The 24,039-nt window shown below is 37.3% G+C and overlaps 1 protein-coding gene across 20 annotated transcripts in view; it reads right to left on the bottom strand.

Annotated features, from left to right (window-relative positions):
- Window positions 1-24,039, bottom strand: part of DLG2 (discs large MAGUK scaffold protein 2) — a 2,166,350-nt gene that overhangs the window by 780,210 nt on the left and 1,362,101 nt on the right. For all 20 annotated transcript variants that reach the window (XM_031653896.1, XM_017949244.3, XM_017949248.3 and 17 more), the window contains one exon: window positions 8,577-8,630. In XM_031653896.1, coding sequence (XP_031509756.1) covers window positions 8,577-8,630 — 54 coding nt within the window. The remainder of the gene's footprint in view (window positions 1-8,576; window positions 8,631-24,039) is intronic.

The following is a 24,039-nucleotide window of genomic DNA, read 5'->3' as shown; positions in this document are numbered from 1 at the left end:
ACTCCTAACTTCAGGTGATCTGCCCACCTCAGCCTCCCATAATGCTGGGATTACAGGCATGAGCCACTGCGCCTGGCCAAAATAGGAATTTTATAATTCTACAATAAGAAAATGATGAATCACTGAACTTTTAAGAAAGTTTTCAGTAATTACTGACATTTGCTTCCATGTGTATCATGTTTAAGAGTCTTAAAAGTTAAGCTTTTAAGAGCCATGAGAATAGGGATCATGTTGTCCACCTGAGCATACCCCACAATTACTGGAGAGTGCTGGCTATTTAGAAAATTTGAAAATAGTCAACTCAAAAAAGGAGGAAATTAAACCAACACACAAAAGTTGGGAGGATAATTTTGATGATTAATTAGGTTCTCTCTCTCTCTCTCTCTCTATATATATATATATATAAAGAACCTAGAGTATAATCATTTCTTGATAACAAATTAGCTCCCTTATCTCTTCTATTTCTTCTACTTCTTTCTTATTATGTATTACCTAGAACAGCTCTGTCTGATAGAACTTTCTGGAATAATGGACAATTCCATACCTGCATTGTTTAATACAACACCCATTAGCTCTACTGGCTACTGAGCACTTGAAATGTGGTTAGTGCAACTGAGGAACTGAATTTGTAATTTTATATTATTTTATTTTAATTAAATTTAAATAACCATATGTGACTTCTAACTACTTTTTTGGAAAGCACAGGTCCAGAAAGTAGGACAACATAGTAGTTGTTCATAGTGTGTTCAATTTGTTGAATTAAATAGAGCTCTTTCCCTATAGATGTGTATATATTTAAAGTAAAAGACTTAGAAAACGGCAGCTGTCTCAACAGCAGGCCAAAACACGTAGTGAAAGAACAAAACATCAGGATCCAAACCAAAAAATAAGTTTCTGTCTTATTGAGCAGTGTTTCTCAAACTTTAATATGCATACAAATCACTGAAGTTCTTGTTAAAAAACATAGTTTTTGATTTAATAGGTCCTTGGTGGAACTTTAGATTCCATTGCTCACAAACTCCCAGGTAATATCGCTGCTACTAGGCCATGGGTCACACTCTGAGTAGCAAAGGTCTAGAGGTAGGTAAGCCATGGACTTACGTAACTACTACTGGCCTAACCCCTGAACTAGCAGTGGCTTCTCATTTTGACTAACCAGTTCAAGATTAAGTCAGAGAAATGTTTTATTTTATCATAGATACACCCACCTTACCCCTAGTCTTATGATGAATATTCATTAAGCCCCTTCTGCATACTAGGATAAGTATTCATAACAACCCCTGCAAGGCAGGTATTATTATTCCTATTTTATATATAATGAAACAGAGACTTAGAGAGGTGATGTGACGTAACCAAAACTCAAGAAAAGAACTAACTGGCAGAGGTGGGTTTACAACCCAGCTGTGCATAAAGCCAAAGGCTGGTCTCTCTCTTTATGTTCTTTTGTTACTAAAAGTATGATGCACAACTAAGTAGCATCAACCTCACCTGGCAGCTTATTAGAAATGCAGACTGATTCATCCCATACCTAGTGAATCAGAATTTGCATTTTTTTTTTTTTTTTTCCTCAGGCAGCGTCTCACTCTTGCCCAGGTCGGGAGTGCTCTGGCACAATCTCAGCTCTCTGCAACCTCCGCCTCCCCGGTCCAAGAGATTATCCTGTCTCAGCCTCCTGAGTAGCTGGGATTACAGGCGCCCGCCACCACACCCGGGTAATTTTTTCTATTTTTAGTAGAGACAGGGTTTCGGCATGTTGGCTGGGCTAGTCTCAAACTCCTGGCCTCAGCTGATCCACCTGCCTCGGCCTCCCAAAGTGCTGGGATTACAGGCGTGAGCCCACCTCTTGCTTTTAAAGCAAAGTAACAAGAAGTTAAGAGTAGGGATTCTGCTGATTGGGGCAGTTGAGAAATGAATCTAGATTGGCTAGGTTTGACACCAGAACAAATATTGATAGCTTTGCCTCTATTGCTAAATTCTTATTGATTCAAAGGAGTAGTTTAGACAAAATAAAGCTGTTTCCTGGTAGGTAAGGATTTTAAAATGTGGATACGACTGCATTCCCAATAGATAAAAACATTAACAATATAGTTTTAACAATGTCCATGGGAAAAACCACAAAAAGAGGAAAACATGTTTGTTGAAAGATAAATGTACTAAAATCAGCAAATTCTTCCAAAATATCATACCGTTATTAATCACTGCCAGGATGGTTCAAAGGAACACATATATTTCTGTTTTCTTTCCCATCAGAGGCAATTCTGGAAAATGGTCCATTTAAAAGTGAATCATAGCCTAAATCATAAGAATTTGTTATTTACAGAGTGACTCAAATAAATCAATGTCTAAATGTACAACCCTATAACAAGCACTTGGTCACCTCACTTCTGTAATATGGCAACTTCCTCCTCAGAGAGCTCTTGTCCTCAGCATCCTGATGCTGGAATCAATCAGCAGTGCCATTTAAAATGTTGCTTAAAACATCTCTTAGACACAAACCCATACTCTGGCTCCTGAATGAAGCTCATTGCTAATTCAGTTGTGTCTCTATGTCCCTGAACCCACAATATCCTTTTTCTTTTCACTGACACTCATGTGTTCAGCCATTTTGGGGTCATTTTTTCCCTTTAGTTCACTCTCTTGTGCTTGGCCCGAGAACCATAGTTTTGTTTGCATCCAATGGCCTTTTCACATTGAAAGCACTCTATAAAAATGTTGCTGATATTATAAAGATATTATAAATGTCCTCAAATAACTTTTACATAAATAACTTTCTTGGAAGCCAAATCCAATGGGTGATACTACTAAGGACCCACTCATATTCTTCGTAACCTAACTCTTCTTTGTTTTCTCTTTATCTTCTACTTTTCTCTCTCCCTTACTTCCTAGGAGGGTTTTCAAAGCAAGAGACCTGAAACTTCTGCCTTGTCTCCACTATTATTTCTACCTCTAGAAACAAAGTTTCAGACAACGAAGTGTCTTATAGGAAAGTAAAGTCATTATACTGCCAATACTTGCTAGATGTTTCTTTTACCTCTGAATATTTTCCCTTAGACAACACACAATAATCTACACACTCACTCTCCCTATCAGTTGAACCAGGTCCCTCTGATACTTTGTTTAGTGCCATCGACCTACCAATACAAAGTACAAGATTTTTTCTTTTATATCTGCTTTGTTTTTATTTTTATTTTTCTCATACAGGGACATACACAGATTCTTAGCCCTTTATTTAAGGCCCTGATGTACTAGTTTATTGTTTAGCAAATACTCACTCTTTCCCTACTTCGAGCTTGGCAACATGACTTATTCTGGCCAATTGGGTGTTGGTGGATATAAGGTGAGCAGAAGCTTTAACTGTGTTTGTGTCATGGGCTTGATTTCTTGTCCTTTGACTATTACAGTATGAATAACATACCCTGGATAGCCACTGTCCCACCTCCTGGTTCCCAGAATGAAACTTCTGAAGCAGAGATGCCTCAGCCAACCTGGTACGGGACCCGCCCTCCTGCCCCTACCCTTATTTGTGGTCTTGCTTTCTGCAGTTTCAGTTATCCACAGTCAACCATTGTCTGAAAATATTAAATGGAAAATTCCAGAAATAAACAATTCATAAGTTCCAACTTGCTTGCTGTTCTGAGTAGTGTGATGAAATCTCTCACTGTCCCACTCTCTCTCTTCCAGGATGTGAGTCATTTCTTTGTTTAGGGTATCTGTGCTGCAGATGTTACCTGCCCTTTATTCACTTAGTAGCTGTCTGGGTGATCAAACTGACTATCCTTGTATGGTAGTTTTTCTGTTCAAGTAACTCTTATTTTACTTAATAATGGCCCCAAAGCACAAGAATAGTGATGCTGACAATTCAGATATGCTTAAGAGAAGCCTTAAAAGCTTCCTTTAAGGGAAAACATGAAAATTCCTGACTTAAGAAAAAAAAGAAGAGAAAATACTGTATGCTGAAGTTGCTAAGATCTACAGTAAAAATGAATCTTTCATCCATGAACTTGTGAAGAAGGAAAAATAGAATCATGCTAGTTTTGCTGTTGTACCCCAAACTGCAAAAGTTATGGCCACAGTGCCTGATAGTTAAGATGGAAAATTCATGTATGTAGGGTTTGGTATTATCTGCAGCTTCAGGCATCCATCAGGAGATTTGGAATGTATCAAGTCTCCTGATACAATGGATAAGGTGAGAATACTGTATTCTGCAGCCTGAAGCAACTGTCCTAGCTAACTGATAAATAGAGAAGAAAAAAATGCTCATTGCCACTGATTTTTTGGTTGTGGTTACACACCAAAAATTGGCAACTACATGAGGTAATAGTAAATGGTAGATCAAGCACTACCATTTACTAGTTGAGATAGAAAATCTGTATCTTTAAAATGAAGGTGTGTGTTGATTGAACTCCAAGTTATTTAACAGATTTAAAACGCATGATTCTCAAGTATACCTCTCTCAACAGTGCATTTGTATAAAAGAGGTCAGAATATTACCAAAATACAAAATGCATATTAGAGAAGGTTAGAGCAAAATAAAAAAGGATTCTGGAATCTCTCTGATTAATTTTATTTTCGAAAGCACAAAGAATACTATTTGTCAGGGTGCTGTTCAATATTGAACTCTAAAGTGTCTACTGAAAGGAGAGGAGAGCGCAATGTCAGTTGGTTGCAGAGTACCAGAGAGTAAAGCATTATTATTTGATTGAGTCAACCTTCAGGGAGCTGGATTCACAAGCAGGCTCTAATCACTCTGAGCTCCCTAAGAACAAATATTTTCAGTACCTGGCATGAAACAATATTCAACATGTAATGGGGAAGAATAAAAATATTGAGCAAAAAATAGAAACTAGATAGTATTGAAATGGAAAAATAATTTTTCTCTCTCTCCTTGTTTCTGCTTGGGTGATTTTAATTTTCATATAGAGATTCCTGCTTTGTATGAGAAGCTAGACTATGCCACATTTAAGGTTATACCCAACCCTAATATATCATGACCTCATATAAGACAGAGCTTACTTAAGGCATTTTTGTGTAAGAACCTCAGTGACCCCTTCATAAATGCAAGCTCTAATGTCTTTCAACTTATCTTCCTTAATACAAAGAAGTCTCTTTAAATATATTTTGTATTTTGTTTGACACTTACATAAAAATTTCCTTTGACCCTAGAAATTTCCTGCAGCTGTTCAATTGTCATTTGCATTTGTGCCAAGGAACCATTTCCACAAAAACCGCTTCTATCAAAAATCAAATTTGCTAATCAGTAAAATTAATACATTTACTTGCAATGAAATTATTTTTTATAAAGACTTTAATATATGTTACAGCTTGGCATTCTGATAATATTTTTAAGAGGGAAAAGTTCTTATGCAACATGCCTAAAATGCCCTAGGGAACTCTGAAATAGTTTTTTCATTAAATAGAGCTGAAATTATGTGAACAACTAGAACATGAGGAAGAAAAGAGGAAAACAAAGTATAGAACACTGGGGAATGAGAAAATAGAATGTGAAAGGAACAGTAATTTGTTCAAGGTTACCCAGTGAGTCAGGAACAAAGGGGAGAGTTGGGACTCTGCCAAGAACCAAAGCTTATCCACATTAATGAGTATGCGCTAAATCTGCCATTTTCAATACATAATGTATTCATGTTTTTTCTACATTGGGGAAGGTGTTCATATTCACCATTCTCCTAGAATTTAGCATGTTTTACCTCATAAGTGTTTATTTTTTTCAAAAAAATGATAAATACTTTAGCTGCTATCAACCAGAAGCTAAGAAAATCTCTGAGGCAGGTATTATAAGTCCTATCTTATAGGTTAATTTAGGTGCATAGAGATTAAATACATTACTTAAGAACATACTACCATGATAATTGGGACATTTTCATCATATCAAGCTGCTCACAAACCACTATAAAGATCGTTACCCTTAAGGAAGCACAAAGTGGATTCCATTAAGTATGAAAAAGTTGATTAGGCCAGGCACAGTAGGTCACACCTGTAATCTCAGCACTTTGGGAGGCTGAGGCTGGCAGATCACTTAGATCAGAAGTTCAAGATCAGCCTGTCCAACATGGCGAAAACGTGTCTCTACTAAAAAATACAAAAAATAAAAATAAAAAAATTAGCAGGGCATGGTGGTGTACTCCTGTAGTCCCAGCTACTCGGGAGGCTGAGGCAAGAGAGTCACTTGAACCTGGGAGGTGGAGGTTGCAGTGAGCCAAGATCAGGCCATTTGCACTCCAGCCTGGGTGACAGAGCAAGACTGACTCAACAATAACAACAAAAAAAGTTCAATAAAAATAATTTTTGAAGGAGTCAAAGTCAGATACAAACCTGATATTTGGAAGAATAGGAATAATTTGATGAATTTGTTATTTGTGACTGATTTTACTAGCTAATCAATTGGGATACCAATTGAACATGTCTACACAAGACCCTTAGATCTTACTGATAAATTATTTCCACATGAGGGCATCTGGCAGTTACGCCACCAGAACCCTAACAGGAGGATGTGAAATAATATAGATCCACCACAAGAAAGTGGTCTTATTTACAAAATCAACTCTGTGCTCCAGGCCTACTTCTTGAGGGCACTGCTCACATGCTTTGACAATGGTTATAGTGAAGAGATTTTTTGGGACATAAGATTCCTTCATATATATATGGATCCCTATCCTGAATGTATTGAAGCTTCTGTGACAAGTTATCTCTCATCCAAATCTGCATGTATCAGGGGAGTAAGTAAGGAAACTATGTTCCCAAGCTGACAGGCAGAAAACAAGGGAGGGAAGAAAGAAACATGTTAGAAGTTAAATAACATTTCTAACTCTACAGCCAGGCTATCTGGATTGACTCAACTCTGCCTTTTACTGTGAGTCCTTGAACCAGTTACTTGACCTCTTTATGACTCATTTTCCCCATCTGTAAAATGGAGAAATTAATAGTACCTACCTCAAAGGATTGTTATGAGGATTAAATGAGTTAAAATTTGTTAAGTGCCTACAACAGTGTTAGGCATACCCTGTTACAGATGTTTGGTAAGTAAAGAAAGGTATGAGGAGTGAGAGAATAGTGGATGTAGGTGCCTTTAAGACATTGCTTTGTTTCCTTCTATAGAGCCCTTTACTTTCCAGTGTTGGGGCCTCTTGGTTCCTTCTAGTAAGCTTAACCTTGTTTCCGGTCTGGTCCCAAACTATTCTTGTGCAGAAAGATTTAAGAAGCCCTAGTTCAGTAGTTCAGGTGATTCAGCATTAAGTCAAGCTTGCTGTTATTCTTGGCCTGACCCTGTGTCCCAGTTTTAGTTCCTCATTCTTATCATCAAGTCCTAACCTTGTACTCCAGTTCTGACATTCTGCTCCCCTGTGACTGAGTCCCGGATTGCAGAACCTGCTCAGGACTGCCAGTTCCTTTGAGGTAACATCTCTCAAAAGGCAGCCTATGGACTAGACACACTTTGTTTGGCAGACACAGTGTTTGCACTTTTGAAAATTAGTTGCCTGTATTTAGAAATTGCAAACATGTACAAATTTCCATCTTATTTTGTAAAATGATCTGGCACCAGTAGGTTCCAAGTGGCAGTTGCTCTCTTTAAATGGCCATGTGCTTTCTATTCCCCACAGTCCCTACTCTGACTGCTCCATTTGTTTCTGTGATTTGGTTGGTCATTGAAGGGATTTGAGGCTGTGGGCTAAAACTGCGAAGAGCCAGTACTTACCAAGCACTTACTTTGTGCTAGGTACTGTTCTAAGTGCTTTATGTGCTTTACGCATTTAATCAAAGGGAAGGAATCTGTTTGTTCTTGTCCATTACCCCGGCAGCCCTTCTTCTCAGCTTCATACCCCTGTCTAGCATGCATCTGTGGCTGTCCCATCTTCTTTGATCACTATCCTCCACTCATCAGCTACAGCCCACTCACAAAGCCTTGTTGGACCTCCATAATGTCAACCACTCACCCACATTGTGGCCTATAGCTGGTCTCCAATCTTCCCTGCCTAGCCAGACTCTGTCTTCAAGAACTTTTGCCATTATAGTGGTTGTGTTACAGGTACAGAATCTAGGCTTCATTGATTTGCTTGATCATGCTCCATGCTTTTATAAAACCATAACTTTCATTATATATAGGTAGGCTCTATCCTCACAAAACTTTTGTCCACTTCTTATTAGAAGACCAACAAAATCCATAAAAATATTTATTGATTACTTACTCTAGGTTCCAGACTCTGTCACAGAAATTGACTTCAATATTCCTTTCATAAGAAACCCAAAGAAGTTTGCTCATGTCTATGAGCAATTCAGTCTCTTTTCAGTGAGCCACTTAGCAAACTGACACTATTTGAACAGCGTTGTCTATTTTTTTTTTTCATGATGGGCCCTTGTATTTTACAAAACATGAATGAAAGAGGGAAATATTTGATTACTAAGACAAGATTTAGAAATTATTAAAAGAAAATTTACAAAACTACATGTCATTCCATAAGATTATTTCGTTTGGGTGAAACTAAATATCAATTGAATTTAAATTCAGCCAATTAAGTTCTACCACAGTTTTAAAAGAAGGTATTAATGAAAAAGTTACTTACATAAGGAATTGTGTCCAAAGTATCTGTGTTGACAATTATAGGAGCAGGACTGGCCTGAAAAAAGAAACAGAAAAAAAAATTAAACAATGAATAATGTATTCTGAGACAGATTATTTAGCTTAACTTATTTAACAAAGAGCTCAGCAGGCATTTCTTGAGGACCTGTACAGGCACTGTGTCAAGTGTTAGTGGGATAAATAAAATGACTAAGATTTCCTGTACCTTCCCCCACCTCAAATATTTGTTACATTTACCACATAAAGAAATAAAGTAAGCATTCATAGAATTTACATTCATTTTCTCTTACATTCTACAAAACAGTGTAGGAGGTGAGGATTTCTACTATGTGTAAGGCAAGGATTTCTAATAAATTAGATGAGAGTTAAAGCTTGTATTTTCTTTCTTTCTTTCTTTCTTTTTTTTTTTTTTTGAGATAAGAGTCTCGCTCTGGCTCTGTCACCCAGGCTAGAGTGCAGTGGCATGATCTCAGCTCACTGCAGCCTCCGCCTCCTGGGTTCAAGCAATTCTCCTGCCTCAGCCTCCCAAATAGCTGGGATTACAGGCACGCACCGCCACAGCCGGCTAACTTTTGTACTTTTAGTAGAGACGGGGTTTCCCATGTTGACCAGGATGGTCTTGATTTCCTGACCTTGTGATCTACCTGCCCTGGACTCCCAAAGTGCTCAGATTACAGGCATGAGCTATCTCACTTGACCTGTATCATTTGTTTATGAAATGACTTTGCTAAAAGAATTTGATTTCTCTCTCAAGGAAGCAAAATGAAACCTAAACCAATATTCATAGTTATTTTCTTCAAACTGCCTTTTGAGAGTATGCTATATTCAATACAAAAAGGCTTCACTTATCAACATCTATGTTTACATAATATATATGCTGTATCTTGTATTTTCTTTTCTTTCTTTTTTTTTTTTTTTTTTTTTGAGATGAATTCTTCCTCTGTCGCCCATGCTGGAGTGTGCAGTGGTGCGATCTTGGCTCACTGCAACCTCTGCCTCCCAGGTTCAAGTAATTCTTCTGTCTCATCCTCCTGAGTAGCTAGGACTACAGGCATGCGCCACTGCGCTCAGGTTACTTTTGTACTTTTAGTCGAGATGGGGTTTCACCGTATTGACCAGGCTGGTCTCGAACTCCTGACCTCGTAATTCGCCCACCTCGGCCTCCCAAAGTGCTGGGATTACAGGCGTGAGCCACAATGCCTTGCTGTATTTTATTATTTATGCACCTCTAATCATAAACCTTAGAAATCCCTAAATAGAACATTAACAGTCAAATATGAGAGAAAATCATATTGGATAGTTTCAACTTTCTTTTTTTTAAAAAAAAAACTGTACGATTTGCAGTAATTCTCTTTAAAGTTTAGTGGGAAACTGCGTAAAACTGATATAGGAGTGCTACAAGCCAAATCATTAGAAAATAAGAGATTGCAATCTCTATTTGCATCACCAATCTAACTTCATGAATATTGAGTAGAGCTATCTTTACTTTTTAGTTTCTAGAATTTTCACAGCAACTTTTGCTTTATCCCCCAAAGGATCTTTAATCTTTGTCTCAAATTATAGATTTCATTTAGATAAAAGACATACTTTCATCCTGATTAATACAGAGTTCTTCTATATGACATGGTGGTTTTGGAAAGTGCTCAAATTTTGGGATATTTCATTAGCTGTGCCCTCTGGAGTTAACAGAGTTAACAGCTTTTTAATGCCAATCTGTTCTGTGGGATCCTAATCAAATGATAAAACAAATAGCAATCCAGCAGGTTTTACAAAACAAAATTCATGTCTTTACCAAAAACACTGGGCGTGGAAAACATAACCTTGGCATACATATCTGTATAATGGATCAACTAGTTAGTCATAATATTTTCATGATTCTCAATGGGATGTATCTTGTGGGTAAATAAAGACTCTGGAGAAAGGCATTTTTTCACTGGATCTTACTAAAAAAAAATAATAAGAGGCCTGTAGAGGAGAGAAAAAGGTATGAGGTTTGCAGTCAGAAGACATGGGCTCAAGGTTGGTTTAGCAACTTTCTGTTTGTATGATTTGGGGGTTTAGTGACTTCCTAGTGGTGTGATCTTAGGGCAAGTCCACTAACCCTCTCTAATTTTCCTTCCCTATAGATTGGAAATAGTAGTAACAACTTTCCAAAATGGTTGAAGATCAAATGAGGTGATATAGTTGAAAGTGCTTTGTAAACTGCAAATTTCAGAATTAATGTTAAATATTATTAGTAGTAAGCATCTCTTAAGATAGACTACTGTAAAGATATATTATTGAATGGCTTGTAAACTGTTTACACTGCAGAGATCTCAATGCTATGTTAGTGGCTGCAATTGCACTAATAAGATGCCTGTTTAGATTGTGGTTCTAAAACAGCTCATGTCAAAAGCAATAATAATAATAATAATAATTACTAATTATTAAGTATGTATTACCATTTATTAAATATATACATAAGCATATATGTCTTCATTTAATCTCCACAAAACCATATTGATGAGGCATTATTATCACTATTTCTATGTTATATATGAGGAAAATGAGGCTCAGTGAAAATGAGATTTAACATTTGAATACCGTTTTTTTCTGACCTCAAAATTCATTTTTCCCCACTAAGCTGCTTCAAAATCCCAGGATCTAGGTGGTTCTATCATGAGTTTGCAGTGATATGTGAGCTCTATACTAGAGTACTATACAAGAATTAGACAAAGCAAAGACCACCCTGAAGGCAAAAGATGCCTAAGGATACTGCAGGTTAGATGCTGAACACAGTCTAGTGAAGCCTTAGTATGTATTTTTAAAAAGGTTTTTAGTTTTGATGACATCTCTCCTATGCTTTCTGTTTGGTTTCCATGACTCACGAAAGTGTGCCTCATATCCAAGACTAGACTAAAAACTCTCTGAATATCACATGCAATTCCTGCATTTCCCCATATTTTCTAGTGTAGTTTTGATTAATAAATATGTATTAATTTGATTTGAGGCTTTCATCCCATCTTTGCTTTTTTTCTTATAGATTATAATAATGTGTTATGGGAATAAATTTTATACATAAGTCCATTTCCTATATAATGCCATTTAAAACTTTTGTATGTTTATGTTGCTATTTTTTATTTTTTAATGTAAATTTAGTCCTTCCAAGAAGACTATATGTCTAAAAATTGACAAGTATTGTATACTTTTCTAGATTTCTCTACAGCACTTGGGTATATAGAAGGAGCTCAAAGAATATTGAGAAATACTTAGAATTTATTGACTAAATGTAGTGATAAAGTATAGAAGTAGGTATAAAGGAAAGTAATATATCTTTGCGAGCTTTGTAAAGCACTTCTAAGATAACCAGAACCCCAAAATCTCATGATATCAACAAGACTGTGACTACTTTTCCAATATCCAGTATCACTTTCTTTCTTTGTTTAGTCACTATTACTTTACTAAATTCAGCTTTAATAAAATAATAATAATTTCATAACTCTAGGATGTGGAGTCTGTGAATGGACTCCACTTGAAGTAGAGGACAAGAACTTAAAGGACAAGATCTATGTTATGTGGAATCTATGTTATATGGAAAGTTTATTTTTCCTTCTTTGTGCCAAAAGGATCCAGAAGCCACAGTTAATTCCTACCTCTCTAAAAGTCATTAAAAATGCATGAACAAACAAGGTTGTATCAAAATAAACATATATCACATACATCTGACATTGGTAACACCCTGGTGTGACTGCCAAAGAGATGCCACAGTAGGTTCTTCTGAATGACACACTACCCCACTGTGCTGCTACACCAGGCTCTCTGAAGACCCTCCCACTGCCCTGCTTCAGGACCTTCACAGCCCACCCCAGACTATAGAGTGTAGTTGAATTCCAAACATGGCCCATGAGTGTGCTCTTCTCACCAGTTGGTAATTCCAAACCTTCCTTTAGCTCATCTGGCTCCTGATTCTTTGTTCACTTTTACAGTCAAGAGAGGTTATAACTAGTTTAATCTAGTTTGTTTCTGAGTCTTAAAAACCAACTATCCAGTTGCTTTGATAGTTCCCACCAAGTATTTTCTCCACACTTCACACTGCGCTGCCATATACACCATCTTTTTTTATTTATTTATTTATTTTTTTTTGAGATGGGGTCTCACTCTGTCACCCAGGCTGGAGTGCAGTGGTACAATCTCAGCTCACTGCAACCTTCGCCTTCCAGGTTTAAGTGATTCTCCTGCCTCAGCCTCCCAAGTAGCTGGAATTACAGGTACCTGCCACCAGGCTCAGCTAATTTTTGTATTTTTAGTAGAGATGCGGTTTTGCCATGTTGGCCAGGCTGGTCTCAAACTCCTGACCTCATGTGATCCACCCGCCTCGGCCTTCAAAGTGCTGGGAGTACAGGCATGAGCCACCACATCTGGCCATATACTCTCTTTCTTCCTTTTGGATATCCTCTTTAATTGGATGCTGAAATCAAACTGGTGGCTCAGCAGATTCTAGTGTCCTTCTTTAATATGCTTATTTCCATTAACTGGAAAGAGATTTATGAAAAATCTAGAACAAAATCTTCTTTTAATCAGAACCTTCAAGACTTGTCTTTATATACATCTAGGCAAGATTTTTGAAACTATAAGGGAGGAAGAAAAATAAAAAACTATTTCTTGAGTAAACCAAACTATGAAGCCTTTTTTTATGTTGTTTGCCTTTTATATGACATCCTCTTCCATGCAGAGAAAGCCAGTTTTCAGCAAAAGGGACTAGTACAGCTAATTACAGAGAAGCAAGAAGTAAGCAGAAGGAATACTGATATAATTTAAACTATTAGGTCAAGTTATTAATAAATGTCAGCCATTTTCCTATCCTTGGGCTCCATATGACATACAAATGTTCTCATATTACATGAACAATTTCGTTTATACTAGTAATAGATACACTTTTTTGGCTTGCTTCCAAGAGACTCTAAATAAAACGAATCTGACAAAATGAATGCAACTTTACAAAGGAGTTCATTGATTTTGACTAACATGGTTACCTCTTGATATGTGTTAAGTGTCAGATATGGGAAATGCCTCTGACATATGTGGGCAGGTGGTCATGAAGCCAACTACGGTGAAGAAGCCTCCTCAAGCAAGGTATTGGCAGGAAATGTACAGTAGCTAGTCAGCCAAGAAACACTCTCATGAAGCTTAACTCCAAGAAGTGTAGACTAATCAGTGGGAAGGTCAAAAGACTTAATCTAATACCTAGACTTTTAAGAAGTAAGATAGAAAAGGAGAGAACTAGATCAGCAAGAAATGAACAGCAACACTCATGGTACTAGGAACTACGCAGGGATTTCAACTGACCTGGGACATGCAAATGGAAGGCAGGTGATTGTCATTATGCCAATTTAAATAGGCGGTAAAATATGGCAAGAATAACATATGAGCTTCTTTTGGATACTTTTGACTTATCTTATCAGCCTTACAGGACAGGATTACTGAATGGGCAAGATTTCTTGTCTATTTAGAGGGACACAGGCCCCATAAATGACTTTTATGTATGGTATGGCATGACATTTTGAAACAAAATGAAAGCCACTGAAAGTTTGAAAATGAGTCCTGTGTGTGGGCGTGTGTGTGTGTGTGTGTGTGTGTGTGTGTGTGTGTGTGAGATTTCATTATGAGAGTTGGAGATCCCAGAACCTCTAAGTAAATATTAGCTGTTTTAGACCGGCAGCTACTAGATAGCATGCTAGCAGACTTTTTGCTTCACAATTCACACAGAAGATTGCCATCAGGATGAGCCCCAATCAGATCATATGCTAATCCTGGCTAGGGAAGTAGAATATTGAGGTTACTACCCACACACCCCATCAACTTTGAAGTAAGACATCTAACATTAAGTACTAGATTAGATATGCTGAGTGTTGAACCCAGGATAACTGTAGTGTGTATTAGACTTTTCCCCATAACCCTCTATTATGTTGGCTTACTCTGGAAAGAAAAATGTGGGGTGGTTGGGGAAGTGACTTCCGCCTTCATTTCCTGAATCACATTTTAGTTCTCCATTGGAACTGAAACCCTGTCTTTCCTTTCCCTCTTTTCCACAATCTTTTAGGCTGGAGTTCCACATCTCTAGGTGCTGGCAGGACCCTACTCCTATTTGGAGGATTTACTTGGAACCTATAATTATCATGACTTGAAGGTTTGTATTATTATGACCCTGCCACATCTAAATCCCTTGATATATTAATACTGGGACAGATAATAAGAGTGTGCACTTATATAGCAAATACTTTATGTAAATTAACTTATTTAATCCTCACACAATTCTATGAGACAAGCACTATTATTCTCAAAGTAGAAGTGAGGAAACAGAGGTTAAATAACTTTCTCAAAGTCACACAGCTGGTAAACAGCTGGTAAATCTTCAAACCCAAGCAATCTGGCTCCAAAGCCATGTTCTACTGCCCCTTAGAATAAAAACAGATTTCACCAGTTATGTCTGGATTCTATTTTTTTTTTTTTTTTTTTTCCAGATAGGGTCTTACCTTGTCACCCAGGCTGGTGTGCAGTGGTGCCATCTTGGCTTACTACAACCTCTGCCTCCCAAGCTCAAGCCATCCTCCCACTTCAGCCTCCCAAGTAGTTGGGACTACAGGCATGTATCACCATGCCTGGCTGATTTTTGTATTTTTTATAGAGACGGGGTTTTGCTATATTGCCCAGGCTTGTCTCAAACTCCTGGACTCAAGTGATCCACCTGCCTCGGCCTCCCCAGATGCTGGGATTACAGGTGTGAGCCACCACACCTGGTCAGATCCTAATTTTTACTGTTGATCAACAAGTTACAAGCCAGTTCAAATCTAAATTTATTTAATGTGCCGTTATCTTGGCTGGCCCAAGAACCTTCCCCTCCTTCCTCTGGTGTAGCTGCTGAGGCCCAGTGTGTCATGAGAAGAGGCCTGTAGGAGGCATGCGTAGGAAAAGGCCAATAGCCCCAGCATACCCAGACTGACTGATTCAGGCATTCTTTGAGTAAGCCTCAAATAAATTGGTAATTGACTGATTAAAGACACATTGATGGTTGTGTGAGAGAGGAAGAACAAAATAGGAAGAACAAATATATTCTAGAATCATAGAACTTTTAAAGCTGAGATCTTAAGGAACATTTAATTACACTCTTACATTCTAAAAATATGAAAATGAAGACAAAGAATATGATGTAACCCAGATCTCACAATTACATAGTATCAAAACTGAGGATAACAAGAATAACAATAATAAAGTATTAAGCATATATAAGGTGATTATTATGTTTCAGGAGTGCTATAAGTACTTGAAGACATATGAATGCATTTAATTTTTACAGTGTTCTAAGAAAACATTATTGTTCCCATTAAAAAGAAAGAAGGAAGGAATGAAAGAGAGAAGGAAGGAAGAAAAGAAGATCCCAATTGACCAAGTCACTTGCCTAGTCACAAATCTAAGAGGTGCCATGAGCAGTTTTTAAACCCATGTCTTTCTAACCCCAGAGTCCATAAGGGTAACGCCAACATCTGATTTTTTTGCCTGAGTTTTTCTAGGCTCCCAAACTGAAAATGCAATTATTTTCTGCCTGGAAAGTTGCTAGTTTCTCTTTTACAGTCTGAAGAGAAATTTATCACTGTTCTGACTCTGATTCAATTCCCCAATTATCAGAGGTATTTGGGTCCCTTAATATCTTGCAAACCCCCACTTAAAAAATGGAACAGTGCTATTTTCCAGTTAACCTATTTCTCAAGAATTTAGCCGAATAAAAAATGCATGTATAGGCCAGGAATGGTGGATTATGTCTGTAATCCCAGCATTTTGGGATGCCAAGCTGGGCAGATCACTTGAAGTCAGGAGTTTGAGACCAGCCTGGCCAACATGGTGAAACCCTGTCTCTACTAAAGATACAAAAATTAGCCGGGCATGGGGGCGGGTGCCTGTAACCCAGCTACTTGGGAGACTGAGGCAGGAGAACGGTTGGAACCCCCAGAGGTGGAGGTGGCAGTGAGCTGAGATTGTGCCACTGCACTCCAGCCTGGGGAGACTCTGTCTCAAAAAAAAAAAAAGTTTCTTAGGTTATTATACTTATTACTGAGATTATTTTTTGCTTTCCTAGATTTTCTTCTCCTTTTAAGTTCCTTCTCTACAAGACAATTAGGTGGGTGCAGTTCAATCCAGCCCAGCTCTAAGTCATAACTACTAATATCATCCAGTGGCTTTGGCTTGTCACCTGCTCTACAGAGACATAAGACATAAGACCACTGGTCTTATTTGAGGCAAGAACAGTGCTGAATAAACTATGTGAGTGCCTGAGGGCTTGGCTAGTTCATCCTGCAGACTGTGACAGGATGTCTAAAGGAAGCAACTTTGGAGGAAGCTAAGATTGTGGTCCCTTTCCCTAGCATTTAATTAAATGCCTGGATGGTTACCTACCTAGCTTAACACCAGACTAGCTCAGAAAACAAGGTAACAGGATGGAAGATTCATGTTTTGGTTTGAAATCAATTTGACTCTGCTTACCTGAACTCTTAATAATAAGAATAATATTACCCTCACTTTCAGATAAGAAAACTAATAACGTTAAGTAACTTGCCCAAGGTCATTCAGCTGGTAATAGCAGGACCAAGAGTCAGACAATCGTAGCCTGGCTCCAAAGTGGATAAATCCTAACCATTGCAATACATTTGCTTCTGTACCCTATTAAGATTTGATAAGCAAAGTCTGTTCTAGTCAACACAATTTGTCTTACTTATCCTTGAAAACTCACCATTTGTATTTTTTATCCCCTTGGACTGGAGAGTTACCATCTCTGTTTGATCCTCCTTTAAAATACAAAGTAGTAAAGTATTTTGCACAAAATAAATGAATATCCTATGAATATCCTAAAGACCTCAGATAGGCTGAGTTGGTCTTCCCTTTTTTCCTAGTGCAGAAATGATGGGGCATCCTGGAGAATGAAGCACAGAAGTAGAGACCAGTAGATCCCACACAAAAAATTGAGCCATTAGCTCAAATCTCAAATGTGGTTTAGTCAATGTGCCCCATGCCGAAGAGAGTTTTCTTTACTTTATAAGTTTTTTCTAGAATCAATCCTATTTTGATGAAGCAATGGGGATTGCTTGAACTGTTAGTATGAAGATTCTTCGGATCTCCATCCTGCATGCTCGCCATATACCTACTTACACTTACTATAAAAGGCTAAACTAAATTACTGACTAAAACTGCATCTACAGATCAACACTGAAACTCAAATTGGCAATTATATCGACCACCAATGTCATGCTATATAAAGTATATCACACACATTCAATCATTTAATTTCTATAGTGAAAGGAAAGGGAATTAACATTGATTAACCAACTACCTACTGTGTACCAAGCAAATATGGTAAGCTTTTTACTTGTGTTTTATTGTTTACCCCTTACAGAACCCCAGAAGGATTGATGGAATTTCCTCTTGTCTATAGATAAGTAAATAGAGGCACAGAATGATTCTGTGAATTTCTCAAAATGTCAGATGGCTAGAAGGAAGCAAAACTGAGATTCAAACCCAGGTGTTCTGATTCTAAGCCCTTTGCTTTTCACCATTAGGCCATAATGCCTCAAACCCCACTGATTCACACTGAGCTTTCACAACTCTAACTGCTTTATTTATGCACATTATTTCTGAAGATCCCACAAAAAATGGAGTCATTAGCTTAAATCTCAAATGTGGTTTAGTCAATGTGCCCCATGCCATAATAACCATACCTACTTAATTCACTGATTCACTCCATGTGGTGCTATTCCTGGAAAGATCCATGTGGATACCATCTGCTCCTTGTTGCTAAGCTACTCAAGAGTTATAATCTTAGCAGTACAGTTGTATTATCCAGATTTAGGTGCCAGAATTTGGAGCAAGCTGTCAATAACCTGGTTCTTTAGGTTAAGGTAGGGCTTATTTCTTCCGTAGTACATGGATAATGATTTTTTACACAATGGGGGATCACTAAATTATTGCTATTTAGTTTCCATCCTTCTTCTCTCTTTTCCTCCACCAGGCAAGGATCCTTACTACTCCAAGCACATACCTTGCTCATGCCTACCACAATGTCTTTGTTTTCATTTCTTCCTTCTCCTACAACCTAAATCAGTTGCAGTCCTCAATCTTATCTCTCTAACCAAACGATTTCCATCCTGCAAGAACAATCTAAAGTTCCAGATGCTCCATGACACTTTACTCATATCACTCCAGGACTCAGTCTATACATCATATTCCCCACATTTTAAAGCACTCGTTATTTGTATTACTTCAGATCACACTGAATTTTAAATATTAAAGGAATAAGTTATGTGAAAGAACTAAACCCTGACATTCTTAATTAACATTTATTTCTATTTTTATACATGTTGATAGCTAATTGGTTCATGTGTGATATTCAAGTCTCCTTGCAGAAATTGTAATCATTTTGAGGTCAGGGTCCTCCTCTCTACTTCTTCACCAGCCACTCCACCTACACTCCTAACTGTGCTGGGCATACAACACACACTCAAACACTCAAACAGTAATTGTTAATTGAGTTTTAGACCTATTGGACTAGAGTCACAGCAACAGGAGTTACAATTCGTGAGAAACTCTTGAGGCAACAGAATTAGATAAAATGGGTAGAAAGGGGTAACTGCATGCTGCCCTCTGGTGACGAGTTCTTGTACCACATTGCCTTATGGTGTCCATGTGTGAGCATCTGGAGCCTGTCATGCACTCCAGGCCATGCTATTCACTGCAGAGCATGAAAATTAAGGAAAATATAAGCAGAAAGACTTGTCTATGCTAACTATACACTGCTACTTTGTGCTTATTCTTCCCTATTCCGCATTGCAACCCTATGAAGTACATATTCCAATTATGATTATAATAAGGAAAGTGAGGCATGCACCTGTAACACAACTTATCCAAGATCACCAGACTAATAACCAGCTGGAGCCAAGCCTCACTCCTCTTGACTCCAAATCCATATTCTTGTCTTACCACTACCCTGCGTGGAACAAGGACGGTAGCTGCTGGCAGTGTTACTTCCTCTAACTTACTATTCCACTGTACGTTTCAGGAGAAGTTAGGTGGGAGGAAGCATGGGATTTGGGGAAAAAAACTAAGAACTCAAAAATCATGACAAAGCAAAATGACATCTACAGCATTTCTCAAACTTTCCAGACAAAATGTGAGAACATATCCCCAAAGATTTACCCAAAACTAGACATTTATTCAAAGCCTCATGTCTTATATTACAAATGAATGCAATTTTCATCCTTTACTCCATAATCATATTTTTTTTCATAAGTTATCAGGGTACAGGTGGTATTTGGTTACATGAGTAAGTTATTTAGTGGTGATTTGTGAGATTTTGGTGCACCCATCACCTGAGCAGTATACACGGCACCATATTTGTAGTCTTCTGTCCCTTGCCCCCCTTTCACTCTTCCCCTAAAATCCCCAAAGTCCATTGCATCATTCTTATGCCTTTGCGTCCTCATAGCTTAGCTCCCACATATCAGTGAGAACATACAATGTTTGGTTTTCCATTTCTGAGTAGCTTCACTTAGAATAATAGTCTCCAGTCTCATCCAGGTCACTGCAAATGCTGTTTATTCATTCCTTTTTATGGCTGCATAGTATTTGTGTTTTTAATAGAAACATAAAGTTTTGAGTCATTTGTAATGGAATCAACCTGACAACCCAGCTGGTTCCTGCATGGCTATAAAAAATCAGGCACTCTGTCTCCCTGGAAATAACCACACTCCTGTCAAGGAATTATGTTCCTAATATAAAGACAGCAGAACTAGGGAGTCAGGAGATCTTAGTTTTAGACCCAGTAAGTTCAGTAATTCAGCATTTACTGAGTCTCCCCATTTATTTTTATTTTTTAAGGAATAAAAAGTGAAATGACCTCTAATAGTCCATTTCTCATCAAGGATCTGATTTTACTCCTTGTAAAGTTCATCCTACTAGGAAATACTGTAAAGAAAGCAGGGATGCTGTATAACCCTTCATTCTGGGGAAATGATCTATTTTTACCACTCAGACATAAAAAGCTAGAAGACAGAACATTAAGAAAAGCATGCAGAAATAAAAGACAAAAGTTAAATTTGATAAGAAACAATTATATAAATTGGTTTCTAATGACTTGGCTGAAGGATAATGTTCTGTATGCCTTAGACAAGGCACCTCAAAAATCTATATATGGTCCTCTTGCTCTATGTTCATAGTTCATGTTTTGTTTTTCTTGTAAACAGGTTAATTTTCTGGCCTAAGAACCACGTAATCAGCAGCAAGGAGTTCTCTTCTATATAAAGAGTAAAAAAGATTTGAAGTGAAGCTAAGAATTATTCCATTCTTGCCTTTATCCATTTTACATAAGCTATAACTCCAGAAAAAAAATTGTTCTGCCTTCATTTTTCCCCTACTCACCATAATTTGACACTAGATCATACACTAAGATTTGAAACATAACAGGTGAAGCCATAGAGAAAGTCTTAAAATATTTTATATCTAGAATGGTTCTTTTGTGTGAGAGGAAACGTTAGGGAGAGAGGCAAAGATGAAGTATGAGTTAGTTTACTGTTATCCATTAGTAATCTATAATGTGCTCATGTTTATGGTGGGCCTGGAGGATGTTCCAAGACTTGTTTCTAAACAATGGCACTTGAGTGCACATTACAAGATAACAGGATAGAGAATATTTTAGTTTCATTTTCCCTTATTTTAAATTCTGATAACATCTGTATGTCTAAGAATCTCCCCTCAATCCATTTTTCTTCAAAATTAATGTTCAATTTGGAATCATTTCCAATGAGGAAAAACATGGAGAAAAATAACATAAAAAGAAGAAGTGAATGGGGACTAGAAAAATAGAGGTTCACTAAATACTGCTGGCATTTGCTGATGCCAAAGAATATATTCTGCAGATGTGTTTGTATATTGTCATCAACTAGGCAATGAAGTCTTTGTTCTACAAGCCAAGAGCCTACAAATCTCTGGATCTAAAATGCCAACCAGTTCCTAGCCCCACAGCTGTTCTAGCTTCCCACAGTGGCAGTGTCTATGTTACTCATGCTTTCTCAGTTTTCCGGTGACTTTCTTACTTTCAATTATTCTATAAAGCAAGGATAATGCTTGTTCAATTTACCTCCTAGTAGGCCTGGCACAATGCTACAACTCTGTGTTTAACATAAAGAAGGAGGAATATTATCTGTTGCTGTGGGCTAGAGGAGAGATGGGGAAATAACAAGAGAAAAGAATGAAAAAAGGAGGGGGAGGACTGGGAGCAGGTTGTTTTCTGGTATGTGGAAACTCTGTCACAAGTTGGAGTGTGAAATGATGATTCCCGGGCTGGGACTCTCTCTTCTGTGCTCTCAGACTCCTTTATCCACTGGAATTGTAATCCCAGGTACTCAGGAACCTTCATTTGTTTTATAAAGGTTTTTCCTAACCAACTAGAAAGGAGATGGTAACTTCCTTATAAATATATTTGCAATCATCTCATGACTCCTCCTCACTCACTCATACTGGATAAGAACTTTTGTATCTTATGTTTTTACGTTATAGGATGAGCACTTTCTAGTCCTGCACTTGGATTTAGCAGATGAGTCTTCTAGGACTGGCTGTGACCCCGTAGAACTTAGTCAAGTCACTTAACTCTCTGAATTATTTCTAAGGTTATATGCAACTATAATGAAAATTGTATGATTCCTGATTTTAATACTAGCCTAATTTTGAATATCATAAAAGTAGTAATAAAAGAGTTTAGAACTTGGATTATCTGTCTGGGATTTAAGACCTTTGTCCTCACTTCTACAATGATCTTAGCTGATTAATTTAATCTCTCTGAAACTTTCTATTCATGTATAGATGTTAAAAATTATTATTTAGTCAATATCATGTGGTTCTTCAAGAAGCAAATGTAGCCATATATAAGGACATTATGCAATTTGTAAATGTATATATTTGGGATAACATTTAAAAATTTGCAGCAACAGTAATAATGACCTTTACTGGGCACAGTTTTTGGTCAGGCACTGTGTTAAGAGTTTAATTCACATTATTTTATTAGATTTCAAACAATGCTAGAAAGTTACATATAACACCTAATTTTACATTGGATGAAACTTAGGCTCAGATAATTTGAGTAATTTATCCAAGATAGCAAATGGTGGAAGAAGGATCCTTCAAGTAGCTGAAACTCTGAATCAGAATAAAAACTGAACTCAGATTTTAGTCCTACTACATTATGTCTTACTGTTTAACCATTGCTGATCCTGGCCATTTCAACTTTCTAAGCTTTAATTTTCGTATAACTACTATGAAGATAAGAAAACTTGTCTTGCCTAATTGTGAAAGTTGTAACGAGAAGTAATCTAGTTTATACTACTTTGAAAATTGTAACACAATAAATAAATATAAGGAAGATAGGTCGTAGTAGTAGAGGTAGTCTTAGCAGCAGCAGCATCAAGTGTAAAACATTGGTATAATTTTTTCAACTCTACATGATGAAAATGAGAAATCCCATTGCTCCTAAGCATCTTCTTGCTAAATAAAAATATCTAAATGAAGCTTCAACAAATATAACATATCTAGTATTAGCTCATTAAAGCTTTTCAGGTTTTAATGTGTGTATATTTTTAAATTTTGGTTTCCTACATGGAAGAGGACTGCCATTATTAACTCTGAACAGCTGTCTATTTTTCTGTTCTGTAACAAATAAGCTTGGGGTTCTATTTTTGCAATTCCCGGGATGGGTATGGAAAGTGGAAGTGGCAGAATGTAAGTTTTACTCTATTGTATAATAACATATATCAATGATAATATTTCATTTTAATGAGTCATCAAAACATTTTATAACGAGCAATACTGGAATACAAAGAAGGCACCCTGCACCTGGTGGTAGTTTTTCGTGGCCTCCAGATGTATATGCACAGGCATCACAAGACCAGTAGTCAAAGAAAATGCAAACTTCACAAGTGAGGAAGATATAAAGATAGCAGGCTCTTGCTTTTTTGTTAAAAACCCAAAGTGACAATTTCATTCCACTTTACCAGCAATCTGCAAATGTTCTTGCAGTCCCAAGCGGTTGTAATTATCCAGGTCGCTTCTGGTGTAGTTCCCTGCTCTGCCTTCAATTGAACATCTCCATAGATTGAGTGTCATATTTATTCCTATACTAATAGAAATTCCATTAATAGACTTGTTCATATTCTTCAGAAGGAAATGGACTAAAAATTGGGGTATTACTAAACAAATGCAAAGCGAGGTTAAGAGGAAAGAAATAGGGAAATGAATCCAGCATGATTGAGGATGATGAGTTATAATGAATGAGGATGATGAGGATTAAGTAATATTTAGAATCCAGAAAGGACAAAACACACTTGGAACACCATGAACTGGGACTGAAAGTCATCACTGATCAAATCCTATTTAGA

Source organism: Papio anubis, chromosome 12 (assembly GCF_008728515.1).
Source record: "Papio anubis isolate 15944 chromosome 12, Panubis1.0, whole genome shotgun sequence".
Lineage (NCBI taxonomy): Eukaryota > Metazoa > Chordata > Mammalia > Primates > Cercopithecidae > Papio > Papio anubis.
The sequence above is the reverse complement of the archived record's forward strand: the minus strand, read 5'-3'. Positions and strand labels throughout refer to the sequence as shown.